The 13981-nt window shown below is 35.6% G+C and overlaps 1 protein-coding gene across 6 annotated transcripts in view; it reads left to right on the top strand.

Moving 5' to 3' along the window:
- PLEKHA7 (pleckstrin homology domain containing A7) overlaps positions 1–13981 on the top strand; it is a 275441-nt gene that overhangs the window by 71188 nt on the left and 190272 nt on the right. The window contains exon 1 of one of the 6 annotated variants that reach the window (XM_078853185.1): positions 10389–10471. The exons of the other annotated variants lie outside the window; for them this stretch is intronic. Within the exon in view, the coding sequence (XP_078709311.1) occupies positions 10416–10471 (56 nt within the window). The 5' untranslated portion in view covers positions 10389–10415. Of the gene's footprint in view, positions 1–10388; positions 10472–13981 lie in introns of those variants that run through there. 6 annotated transcript variants of the gene reach the window in all.

Genomic DNA, 13981 nt, shown 5'->3' on the forward strand with positions numbered 1-13981 from the left:
GTTATAAATAATAGAACCCGTCCCCTGGGGAAATTTTGAATTTAAAACCGGTAATTCTTCTGTTGAAGTGAAGGATTTACTATTGTCTCAATTTATATTTTCTGTTTACTACTGAGGGATACGGGGATATTCTCTGAGGCTTCATCCTTTGGTGGGAAAAAACCCACCAGCTATGGAAATAAGGTGAAGTTGTGCCTCTGATTTGTCAAGCAGAGTTGGTGGATTTCATTATCCTGCAGAAGATTATGTAGAAGCAAAAATGAAAGGAATTACAGCAGGAGTCTATGGGTAGAAGCCATAACTAATAAAGGGGATAAGTTTTGGTTTAAACTATTTTGTCTTCATTTGATTTGTTATATGCTGATTATCTGTACTGGGAGCATGCAGCCTGGAACTTGAGACACTGGTACTTCTTGTTTCTGCTTTAGTCTAGTAAACATAACCACTCCCTCCCTATCCATCCATAATAGATGAATTAAATAAAATAACAAATAAATATATCTATATTTATCTTGGGATTTACCTTGCACTTATGTATCAATGTAACCTGATTTTGTATTACAGAATGGACCTTGGGTGCCTTTCTTACCATAACATAAATAGAATGTCATGGCATACCAAGTATAATATACTAGGATGTACTAGATATGCACATTTTTCTGGTCTCAATTTGTCAGTTGTTCATGCAGATAGATTTCAGAGTAACAGCCGTGTTAGTCTGTATTCGCAAAAAGAAAAGGAGTACTTGTGGCACCTTAGAGACTAACCAATTTATTTGAGCATAAGCTTTTGTGAGCTACAGCTCACTTCATCGGATGCATACTGTGGAAAGTGTAGAAGATCTTTTTATATACACACAAAGCATGAAAAAATACCTCCTCCCACCCCACTCTCCTGCTGGTAATAGCTTATCTAAAGTGATCACTCTCCTTACAATGTGTATGATAATCAAGTTGGGCCATTTCCAGCACAGATCCAGGTTTTCTCACCCCCCCCCCCCAACCCACTCTCCTGCTGGTAATAGCTTATCTATAGTGACCACTCTCCTTACAGTGTGTATGATAATCAAGGTGAGCCATTTCCAGCACAAATCCAGGGTTTAACAAGAACGTCGGGGGGGGGGGGGGAAGAACAAGGGGAAATAGGTTACCTTGCATAATGACTTAGCTACTCCCAGTCTCTATTCAAGCCTAAGTTAATTGTATCAAATTTGCAAATGAATTCCAATTCAACAGTTTCTCGCTGGAGTCTGGATTTGAAGTTTTTTTGCTGTAATATCACAACTTTCATGTCTGTAATCGCGTGACCAGAGAGATTGAAATGTTCTCTGACTGGTTTATGAATGTTATAATTCTTGACATCTGATTTGTGTCCATTTATTCTTTTACATAGAGACTATCCAGTTTGACCAATGTACATGGCAGAGGGGCATTGCTGGCACATGATGGCATATATCACATTGGTGGATGTGCAGGTGAACGAGCCTCTGATAGTGTGGCTGATGTTATTAGGCCCTGTGATGGTGTCCCCTGAATAGATATATAGGCACAGTTGACAACGGGCTTTGTTGCAAGGATAGGATCCTGGGTTAGTGGTTCTGTTGTGTGGTATGTGGTTACTGGTGAGTATTTGCTTCAGGTTGGGGGGCTGTCTGTAGGCAAGGACTGGCTTGTCTCCCAAGATTTGTGAGAGTGTTGGGTCATCCTTCAGGATAGGTTGTAGATTCTTAATAATGCGTTTGAGGGGTTTTAGTTGGGGGCTGAAGGTGACGGCTAGTGCTGTTCTGTTATTTTCTTTGTTAGGCCTGTCCTGTAGTAGGAGACTTCTGGGAACTCTTCTGGCTCTATCAATCTGTTTCTTCACTTCCGCAGGTGGGTGGGTAGATGTTTACCTTGATTTTATAGTTTATAAACAAAACCTTTTTCTTGAAAAATCAATTACACTGTGAGTGAGGTGCCTCCTCAAACTGGGACATCAAAGGGCAAAATGTTCTGCAGTCTGACACTGCCTTTGTCTGGGTAAACTCATTACATATATTGGTCTGTGCAGTACTTTGCAGTAGTGTTATTGAGTGAATGAAAAGCTAGTAGATAAATACATAGGTGGTAGTATGAGAAAAGGATGGTTTACAACTAATTTAAATACTTTCAAGAGCAGTTCTGATCTCACTGTGCTTGAACAAGGGGGTGGATATGTTGCCACTAAAACACAATTCAGGATGGTTTATGCTGCCATCATGAGGAGATCTATTAAATATGATTAACTTTCTCTGTACAAAGGTGTTTATTCTATCACTTAAAAGTAATTCAGTATCATTTAGGTGAAAAGGCAGATGCTGCCATATTTAAAATTTCTCTAACAAATTTGTGGAGTTAATAGTATACCGTGAATTAAGTAAAAAGAAAAGGAGTACTTGTGGCACCTTAGAGACTAACCAATTTATTTGAAGTGAGCTGTAGCTCATGAAAGCTTATGCTCAAATAAATTGGTTAGTCTCTAAGGTGCCACAAGTACTCCTTTTCTTTTTGCAAACACAGACTAACACGGCTGTTACTCTGAAATGTGAATTAAGTGTAAGAGAGAATACTTGTGTTCATGGCTCTGTGCTGCTGATGCTTTCCTGTCTGTAAAGAGAAACAACCCCGCTTGCAATAAGCTTTTTTGTGGGGTTTCTAAGAAAAGATGCATAAGAATACCTTTGCATTTTTCCAATAAATAAACTGTGGCACTCAAGTCAGAGAACAAAAATTCTTCCAAAATAACCAACCCACTTAGTTTGGATGTAGCATTTGTTTGTATTTTAAAGTATTCTACTTAATGCTTGGGAACTTCAGTAATGGTTGGCAATGGACAATTAAAAATGCGGAACATTATAACTAAATTATAGTAATGATTTTGGCAAATTTTGGCATATTTCATCAGAGTATACTAAAATTTTGGGACAAAAATTTGAAAACCACACTAAATATGGGGTATACAGCAGTGGTCTCTGATGTTTGACTAGCATTCTGTTTATACAGTCTCAGTGCACAATAATACCTCTGGTTGTGTATTTCACAGGTTAATTATTTGTTATGTAATGTGTTTTTTTTTGTTTTGTTCCTTTTTCCATTTGTATTGCAGGTCAGGAATGCCAGATAACTCTCTTTTCTCTATCTTATTCCCTTCTGTATACTGTTCACATACATCTATTTTCCCTTTTTTAAATTAAATAACCCTAGAATGCTGATACAGTAACAACCCAAAATCTGTGTATATGGAACCCCACTCTCTCTTAACAAAATAAAACAAACACAAAAAAACCCTGCCAAACTCCTAGCCAGCCAACCAAACATTTCTACATTTTGGTTGCTATTTTGGAATCTCTTCAGTTTCTACGTCCTTTTTAGATGAGGTGACCAAAACTGAAAACAAATAATTGAGGTTTGAACAAATCAATACATGTAACATATTTGTGGTCGGAGTTTCTTTTAAAAAACACTGCCAATGCAATTCTTGTGTTTTTAACATATAATTTTTATTCACTTTCAAACTGCTAAAGGGCTATTATTAAAAGTTACATCAGTTTCTTTGCTGATTATTTCTTTTTCGATCATATGGGAGAACAGATTATCCTGTCCCTTCTCCTTTGTGTTTGGTTGCTGCCACTGATTTTTAGAGAAAATCATTTAATCATGTAATAGATTAGTAAGCTTTTTAATTGTGAAGGTTTTATTTAAATCTCAGTTTCAAGGTTTTATGTTTGACCTCTCAGATTTACGGCATAAATTATAAGAAAACCTATTTGAGAGAGATACAGCGAACCCAAATGGTAGATATACCCAGAGCTACTTCTGAGAGAGATGCCAGTGGTTTGACCACATGTAATTAGTATGCTTTGTTAGCTACTGCATGTTTGTGCTAGACATACTTTTTAAAATAACTACACTTGTTTTATTTAATTTGTCTAACTATACATACTTTTGTATCCCATATCATCAATCTCTGCAGAAGATGATATTGCTGTCTGAGATTAGAGTTGATCCTAATCTAGTCTACTCTCTCTAAGAATGAGGAATTAATTGCTTTGCACTGAGTGGCTTGTACTTTGTTTTATAACTGACGTAATTCCTTTAGGATGTATCCATTATCAAAAACTGAGAATGAGGGATTAGGTGATTTTTTCCCATTGTTTTTGGTAGATGTTTCAATGTGAAAGAGATTTAACCGTTAGACTTTGACAGTACCAAAAGCATGACCTACATTTTGTGTTTTGGTGATGGCTTTTAGGGGAGGGGAAGTTGCCTTCCATTCTGCAAGCCCTACTGGAATGGAGAATCAAGTAATAAGTTGCTGAAGTTATAAGGATTCAGACTACTTGTATTCCAAGTACTTGCTTCCCTTAATGATGGCATTGAGTCTAAGCAATTATAAATGTTTGGTTTTGTTGGCTTTTGCCATGTTTAGTGAAGTTGATGCTTCCATGTTAATTTTTGTTACAAAGTTTAACGTTATTTTTTTATCTGAGCGTTTCCTCTGGTTTCTTGTTTGGGGAAGATTTGCTTTAGCAGATTTTTTTTAAAAATCTAGTTAGCTAATAGGAGTTAGGGCTTTTGACCAATCTAGATATTGCACATTTTATATAAGAAAACTGGTCTGTGATCTATTATGCAAGTGTATATGTACCATAATTTAGGTCCCTATTTAATTTTCCTTTCTCTCACAAAACTACTTTGGATTTTTGTGGGAAACACTAGTGCTGAATAAGGCCCCCACGAACATTAAAAATTGATAGTAAATTTCTTTGCGTAAAATACCCTTCCATACAGAGGATTCAGACAACGTTTAGAAGTTGCTTGAAAGGTTTATATGGCACTTTACATGGTGTCCAGGACTTTGCGTGGCAAAATTTATATATGTATGTGTATATGTATGCTTTTTAATTTTCTATATAGAAGCTACGTTGGAAGTGCACAAAAGCAAAATATCAAAGGCAGTAAAAACCTACCTTTTCTTTTCCTTAATGTATACTTTAAACTAAGCTTTCTTTTAAAAACTTGATGGCTTATTAGGGCTGTCAAGTGATTAAAAAAATTAATCACGATTAATCACACTATTAATAATATAATACAATTTATTGAAATATTTTTTGATGTTTTGTACATTTCCAAATATATTGATTTCAATTACAACACAGAATACAGTGCTCCCTTTATATTTATTTTTGATTACAAATATTTGTGCTGAAAAAAACAAAAGAAATAGTATTTTTCAATTCATCTCATACAAGTACTGTAATGCACTCTCTTTATCATGAAAATTGAACATACAAATGTAGAATTATGTACAAAAAATAAGTGCCTTTAAAAATAAAACTATGTAAAACTTTATAGCTTATAAGTCCACTCAGTCCTACTTCTAATTCAGCCAGTCACTCAGAGAAACAAGTTTGTTTACATTTGCAGAAGATAATGGGGCCTGCTTCTTGTTTACAATGTCACCTGAAAGTGACATCAGGTGTTTGCATGGCACTGTTTTAGCTGGCGTTGCAAGATATTTACGTGCCAGATGTGCTAAAGATTCATATGTCCCTTCATCTTCAACCACCATTCCAGAGGATGATGTGTCCATGCTGATGTCGGGTTCTGCTCAATAACTATCCAAAGCAATGTGGATCAACGCATGTTCATTTTCATCATCTAAGTCAGATGCCGCCATATGGTTTGGGTTCTGTAGTTTCTGCATCGGAGTGTTGCTCTTTTAAGACTTCTGAAAGCATGCTCCACACCTCATCCCTGTCAGATTTTGGAAGGCGCTTTAGATTCTGAAACCTTGGGTTGAGTGCAGTAGTTACCTTTAGAAATCTCACATTGGTACCTTCTTTGCCTTTTGTCAAATCTTCAGTGAAAGTGTTCTTAAAAAGAACATGTGCTGGGTCATCATCTGAGACTGCTATAACATGATATATATGGCAGAATGCCAGTAAAACAGAGCAGGAGAGGTACTATTCTCCTGCAAGGAGTTCAGTCAAAATTTAATTAAAGTATTATTTTTTGAACGTGCGTCATCAGCATGGAAGCATGTCCTCTGGAATGGTGACCGAAGCATGAAGGGGCTTATGAACGTTTAGCATATCTAGCACGTAAATACCTTGCAGTGCTGGCTACAAAAGTGCCATGTGACTGCCTGTTCTCACTTTCAGGTGACATTGTAAACAAGAAGCCAGCAGCATTATCTCGGGTAAATGTAAACAAATTTGTTTGTCTTAGCGATTGGCTGAACAAAGAGTAGAACTGAGTGGACTTGTAGGCTATAGAGTTTTATATTGTTTTGTTTTTGAGTGCAGTTATGTAACACAAAAAAAAACTACATTTGTAAGTTGTACGTTTTGTGATAAAGAGATTGCATTACAATACTTGTATGAGGTGAATTGAAAAATATTATTTCTTTTGTTTATCATATTTACAGTGCAAATATTTGTAATAAAAATAATAATATAAAGTGAGCACTGTACACTTTATTCTGTGTTGTAATTTAAATCAATATATTTGAAAATGAGGAAAAACATCCAAAAAGGTTTAATAAATTTCTATTGGTATTCTATTGTTCAACAGTGTGATTAAAACTGGGATTAATTGCGATTAATTTTTTTAACCGTGATTCATTTTTTTTAGTTAATCACATGAGTTAACTGCAGTTAATCGACAGTCGTATTTTTTATTAGAAAAAAGAGAGGACTTCTCAGCTGAGTGATTGTTTTGGTAAGTTTAATGATAGAGTAAATTTTTACTTATGTGTTAGAATCTCCTAAAGACAAAAGTTATAATGGAAACTTCAACTCATCCTAACTATCACAGTAGGAACAACTGCTTTAAAACCAAATGAAATTACCACTTGTACTTTTCTCAATAGTCTGAGGTTATAGAGAATGTTAACTAATCTTCAGTCTATTGTATAATCCTCAAAATAACAGGCTTTAATGTTCTTGGAAATGACAAAATGCATTCAGTTATTGGAATTGCAGTATATGTGAGAAGATAGTTCTTTGCTCTTTATAATTGTTTATATTGCTGAAGCTGAAAATATGTCTATTTTCAGTTTTAACACTTACGTTCTACATTTGCAGTATAAGCCTGATACTTGTATTTTTTCCATTTTAGAGCATCACCTAGTTTTGTGGATTGCATATTGTGCACTCAGATGCTATGGTTATGATTCCCTACATTCTTTCATGTGAAATATTATACGTCAATCAAGTGGTTTCTGTTGGAATTTCTGATAAAGTTAGTATAACCAAACACATTGTTTCCTTTTCAAATATTCCTTGATTATCTGGTAATTTTCTTTGAAGTGTAATACAAGAGCTGTGTAGGTTTTGCATAATCTAAGTCTGAGCTTGGTTTATGAATCACTGGGACAACTTTTCTCTTGAGAAAAAAATAAGGATCCCAAGGACACTTTTAATGAGGGATCTAGCATTTTGTGTAATTGTAATTTTCAGGCAGTATTGTAGGGTGCTTATCAAACCTTTCCTCTTTGAAAGCATGATTAAAAAAATACTATAAAAAAATAAGGGTAGTTACTTTGATAATGAGAACGCCCAGAATTATGGTAGTAAGGATTTTTAAACATAGGCAAATAAATGAAAAACAGGAGTTTTAGAAGGGATATAAACTTTTTCACCAGGACATACGCCAACCTCTAACTAAGGGAGTTAAGAAGAAATTTTCCCAGTAGACCTGTTAAATATTTTCCCACTTCAGGGTTTCTTATACTTCCTCTGCAGCATCTGGTACTGACTACTGTTGCAGAGAGCCTGCTGGACTAGATGGAGCTTTGGTCTGATCAAGTAGGACAATTCCTAAGTTTCTAAAATACTAGATGTCAGGGATGGCAGCATAGGGTTGAGAGTAGCAGAGAAATTAAAGAGGTTGATAGAGTAGAGATCACAAAATTGATGGGGTGTCAGAGAATGAGAGATGTTGAAGGAGAGTGAATAGTGGCAATAAAGGGAATTCAGAGACACTGGAAAGAAAAGAGACTGGTCGGTTCAGTGTTCATAATAGTATGTGGAGGAGGCAGTCTGCATCCAGTAGGGATATTAATGAAAAGAAGCAATACCTAGCAGACTCACTTGGGTAGTTGTGGGGAAGTTTCTTGGATGTCTATTAAGTTACTATTCCTATGGTTCCACCTTTATCCAATACCAGCTACAGAGACTAATAAGTATGTAGTTGTATCTTCTCTAGCTTCAAGAAAGAGCTTCATCACTTCTTCCCTCTCCAGAGCTTCCCAAACATCACCTGTGTGAAATGGACAGGATTCTTGATAGTTTTACCACAGCACACGATGTGTTTGTAGTTTTGGGAGAGTTTATGATCTTATGGACATTTGTTTTACTTTTTATGATATTGGTATATACATCCAGAGCACTGGGTTCATTAAATACAAATGTAAATAAAATACTTGATGTTTTCAGGGTTTAGAAACAGTGCATAATGTTTCCTGTGACTTTCAGTATTTCATTTTATGTAGAAGTATATTGGTCAAAAATGCACATCTGAAGTGGTGCAACTTGTTTCTGACCTAGCTGTAAAGCTTGTTTTTATCTGTCTAGTTGTTTCCTAATCTGAATATGTCCTTAGGAAAAATAAGTAGACATATTTTTTGATGGACCATCATATCATTGTGATGTCAAAGCAGAAAATAAGTTATGATGTTATGATTCCAACTCAAAATACAAAATGCTAGAGGAACGTGGTGCCCACAGTTGATGAGGTTTTTACCTTGTAAGCTCCTGCAACTAGATGTAATGTCATATAAAAAATATTTGTTGTACAGTGTGGCCCATTGCTTCTCATTACAGTAAGAACATGCTATATGCTGGTAGGTTTGGATAATAACACTTAGTATTTATATAGGGCTTTATATTTTCAAAGCACATTACTAACCTAAATCCTCACAACTCCCCCATCAGGTAAGTTAGGAATCACAGAATCATTTCTAAGCATGTGTGTGTTTGTGTGTGTGTGTGTGTGCGTATATATATATATATATATATATATAAGTATATATATACTTTATGATAAATTAAGTTTTTCCTGTTCTCATGAGTGAGCAGAAAAAGCAAGAAAAATGTTTGCCAGGATTTCCAGGTCAACTAGTGCAAGGTGGCATTTGTTTAGTCATCATCTATTGCATTTACTTTCATTAAGTTGAATATACTTTACATAAAATTAAAATACCTGACTTAAAAAAATTAAAACATTCTTTGACTTTTGAGAAATTATCAGGAAACTTTTAGAAACTGAACAGCTTGGTACTACATTTCCCCCCCCCCCATACAAGCAGACATCTCATTGACTGTGTGAGGAGCTGGGTGCATTTTAAACATGATTTGAAATAAGATATGTCAAGTTTATATGAAATTGGTTTACCATTTTACATATGCAAAGTTAATGCGACTAATTTCAATAAGATTGGGAAATAAAGTTTCTAAAAAGATTTCGTTTCAGTGGTGCCACCAGGGTGAAAGTAAAATGCAGCTCTTACTGGTATGGGATCGCTCTGGCCCCCCCCCCAGGAAGAGCCTCAGGTGGAAGCCTCAGCTTCCCCCAGCCAGTCCATCTGTGCTCCCTGGCCTGTGCCACCCAGGGCTCCAGCTGCGATTTAAAGGGCCCGGAGCTCCGGTTGGTGACTGGAGCCCTGGGCCATTTTAAATCACGGCCCTGGGGCAGCTACTTCTTCACCCCCCGACTGTCGGTGGCCGGGGGTGCAAAAGGGGCAGGGACATTAAAGCGCTGCCCCTTTTGCACCCCCCTCCCCATTGGCAGCCCTGCTGGCAGGGACCCAGTGGGGCCTCCAATCGGGGCGCAAAAGGGGAAGCAAAGTAAAAGTCAGTGGTAGGGGCCGGTACTGGCAGTTACCTTTTACCGGTATGCCGTACCAGCTCCTACCCTGTTACTTTCACCCCTGGGTGCCACCTTCTTGGGTGGACACGCTTAAGTCAATGTAATGGCTCATATCAATTTAACTTATTTTGGTAACAAGCTCAATCTCTACAGCTCCTTCTTAAACCAATTTAGGGTCGCACCAGTTTAAATCAGTTTAGAAACCAATTTAGTTAAAGTGGTGCAATTTTTGTCTGTAGACAAGATTCAAGGGGGGAAAAACAGTCGTGTGAAATGTGGATGCTTTTTTCCAGTGATAGTGGGATGAGGCATTAGAAATTCAGAGAAATCAGCAGTTCTGTCTTAACCTGCAAGTAGACTTGAATCCTTAACCCCAAACTGAAAAAATTTGAGCAGTTAAAAAAAAAAAAGAGAGAGAGAAATTGAGCTTTGTCCTTTTAATGACTGTGCTTCACTGCCAAATACTTATTAGTGTGTGCTTGTGGTTTGCTGACAGTGTGAGTGGTCAGTGACTGACTGAAGCTGATGGTTGCAGTAGTTGCTTCTAAACAGCAGATACTGTTACAAGTAAACAATTATAGGTATGTATTTTGTCACCACATCATTATTCGTCTTTTCTTTGGACAGCTGGAAGTTGTTGGCTGAGACACACTATCAAATTTGGTGTATTCTGTATTTTAGTAGATTTCTGAGAAACCTATTCTGCTATTCAAAACTACAAGAAAAATTTTATACTGCCCTGTATTAATACTCTGTCAATTCTTTTAATTGAGTTACTAGGACTCTTACTTATATCTTGAAATGTAAGCTGTTTATTTAATGTTATGTTTTTATAAGTCTGTTTTGTTATGGGAATATCTGTTTTGAAATTTATGTTTTCTTATCTTCAGCAATTAGAACAGCTCATGAAGGATATTTTTGGCATGTACCGTTAACGCTGCTGGCTTCTTACATCAGTTATATTCCAGGCTTGTTAAAGTTTTTGGAGACGGGAAGGCTTGGGATTTGTCATGGTGGAGTTTGCTGTGAGGTTGATTGTAGTCCTTTTAGAATTAATATTTTTGCTATTTCCTTTTGTGAAAGTGTGTAAATATTAAATTAGGTATTGTTTTGTAAAAGTAATTGGGGAAAAGGGAGACAGAAGAAATTAAAATGCCTTATGGAATAATTGGATTCATCCAGTGATCTGAAGCTCAGGTACAAAGCTCAATGAAGTTATAAATGCTGCCAGGGAATTAGTTTAGTTATTTCTTATAATTTATCAAACATAGTATTCTCCATATTTGTACATGTGTCCTTTCCTTTCTACTATTGGCTTTTTCAGAATATCTTATACAGCTTACTTTTTTTAATTCATGTGAGATGACATGAGATTTTTCAGTTGCTGTAAGTATGAATCATAGAGTCCTTATGCTTGAGAGGATGCTTCTGACTATATTTAGGTCATGTTTTTATAAAAAAAGACAATATATTATTCCAGAGGAGAGAGATTTCCCGCATCATTGAAACACTTTTTCTTACAGTAGTACTTTGGAAAGATTATAACTTTTCGGTTTCCAGGAATATCTCTGGGTTTTGCTGCTCCAGACTTTTTACATTCTAAAAAAATGTTTAGTAGTATGCCCATAGTTAAATATATGTGACAAAACACGTTTTATGTTGTCAATTATTTATTAATTACAGGATTGATTTGTAGCCCATTTAAAGGGGTGACTTATCTTATAAGACACAAACTATTTTAGTATAATAGAATTTTAAAGGATACCAAAGCATTACTTGGGCAATTAGTTGGTGTATTCTTTTCTCTCAGATCAAAGAAATATGACAAAGAATACACCAGAAATAATTATAAATTCAGTTCTTAAAGCAGCACAGAATGCAATGGTTAAACAATAGTAAAGGCTTTTCAGGATGAGTCCTGAAATTTTTGATATTTTGGTGAATAAGATAGATTTAACTCAATTTCCATTTGTGTGCAAAACCACTGTTATCTCATGTTCAGTTTTATCTATTAAATTAGAATGTTTGATTATGTCATTTAAAGTTCTAAGAATAAGAACATGGAACAAATGTAAGCATCATAAATGCAGCCACTTGAGTGTTTAATTAAGAAAAGAAAAATTTTCCTCAGAAAAAGTGAGATGAGGAACTCTTAGTCAAAACTATGTGTGCTGTTTTATAGTCTTGAAAGCACAAGAAAAGAGAGAGAGGAAAAAACCCCCAAACAAACAAACTCCTGACAGGCCAAGTCCATCTTAGAGTAAATTTTATTGACTTCAATGGATTTACACTGTGGATGAGTTTGTTCCATTGCTTTTAATGTTCAAATTATAATAGGTTCAGATTACTGTAAACAAAGACTATACACAACTTTAAATATAGGTGTTCTTAAAATACTTGTCTTTCTAGGGATTCATTTAATAACTCTCCTTTTATCTGAGATTTATTTTCTTCATCCTCAAAATGACCTTCAGCCTATTCTTGTATGCCTGAGTCAAACAGTGGCAAGACTAAAAATATTTTATCAAGAATATTTCAGATTGTTTGTAGAAGGGACGTTAACTGAATGTCAGCCAGCTCTGTTTAGAAAGTCTTAATAAGGAAAGATTATTTTGAAAGCACTCTCATTATCACTGCATTGACTTTGAGTTTATTTGTAAGCCTTATCTTTTCCATTACTCCTGTTCTAAGAGGTATCCAAATACAACATTTAAAATGTTAAAATTTAAAAGCAGAATGAGTGAATTTTGATCTTAAAACAGTAAACCTCTTCCATAACTATCCAGATATACTATACATTACAGCATAATTTAAAATAAATTATATATGAGATAATGTTATAACTGTCTTCAACATGTACAAGTCTGATGATGTAGCTCTTATCAGGGTCCTTAACACAAAACACTGCCTTCTAGAAGTAATAAGATATATGTAAGAATACAGGTCTCTTGAGAAGATTGCCTTTCAGGTTTTCTGGGAGGTAAAAAATAGACTTCAGCTTTCCCAAATTACAGCCACATCACGTACATATTATGTATAATGAAATGCATTTAGAGGGGCAGGAATATATGTACAGTAAACAAAGTACAGTTTGGAAACTTAATGTAGTCTTAGGTTGTGTTGAGATATTAAAGGCATTATTAGTTAATATTGCAGTGTGTGAAAGCAAAGACATAGGTACTTTCTGGTAGTTCAGATATCTGTAACCTTAATCTAGAATAATCAATATATATATATATGACCTGTATAAATAGTCCTCATATAGCATAAAGCAGATCAGTCCAATTTCAAGCTGTGCTTGTTTGTATTTGCAAGGGTGTTGGGTGTTATGTTGCCCAAACTCAAAGACTAAAACATGTTTTTTTAGTTCAGATAATTTATTTCAGATTTTAAAAAAATGAATAAATGAAAATACTTTGAGGAGAGGCAACAGTGCCGTGATGCCATATTTTTTACAATGCCTCCACAATGGGACTCCTGTTCTGGGGCCCACCAAAATATATAGGATAAAAATGGTATGGAGTTTGATTCTTTTGCCTGTATTCATTCTGGGCCTCTCCAAATTCTGCTGAAGTCTGTAGTCCTAACTTTTCAAACTTGGGCATATTTTTAGCAACCAAATCCTGCTTTTTGAATGCTGAAATGGGCGCTTACATGCTTAAAATAAATATTGGGGGTTCTTAAATGCCAAAAATGCAGATTTGCACCTCTGAAGGTATTGACATTTAAAAGCTGCAGTTGTAAATATGTAAATTATTATCAAGTTGAAACCAATATGGCAGGTTTTCTTTGAACTCCTAAATGTAAGGTATTACTGAAACTACATCTCCACAAGAAGTATAAGACTGTTAACTCAGCTCTTGTTGAATCTCCTTCCATGCTTGGAGACTCATACACATATATGTGACATTCCCCAGGGAACAATCTGGACTGTTGAACATACTGCTCTTAATTCTCTATCCTGGTGTGTCTTTTACACTGCTTTGTTTTCAGAACATCCATTCCTGGTCTGCTCCCACAGCCTTTAGTATGCAGATTCACTCCCAGTCAAATAAGTGAGCACTCTGACCAGTAACTTACGAATTTCCAAC

The sequence above is a fragment of the Lepidochelys kempii genome, chromosome 6, assembly GCF_965140285.1.
Source record: "Lepidochelys kempii isolate rLepKem1 chromosome 6, rLepKem1.hap1, whole genome shotgun sequence".
NCBI lineage: Eukaryota > Metazoa > Chordata > Testudines > Cheloniidae > Lepidochelys > Lepidochelys kempii.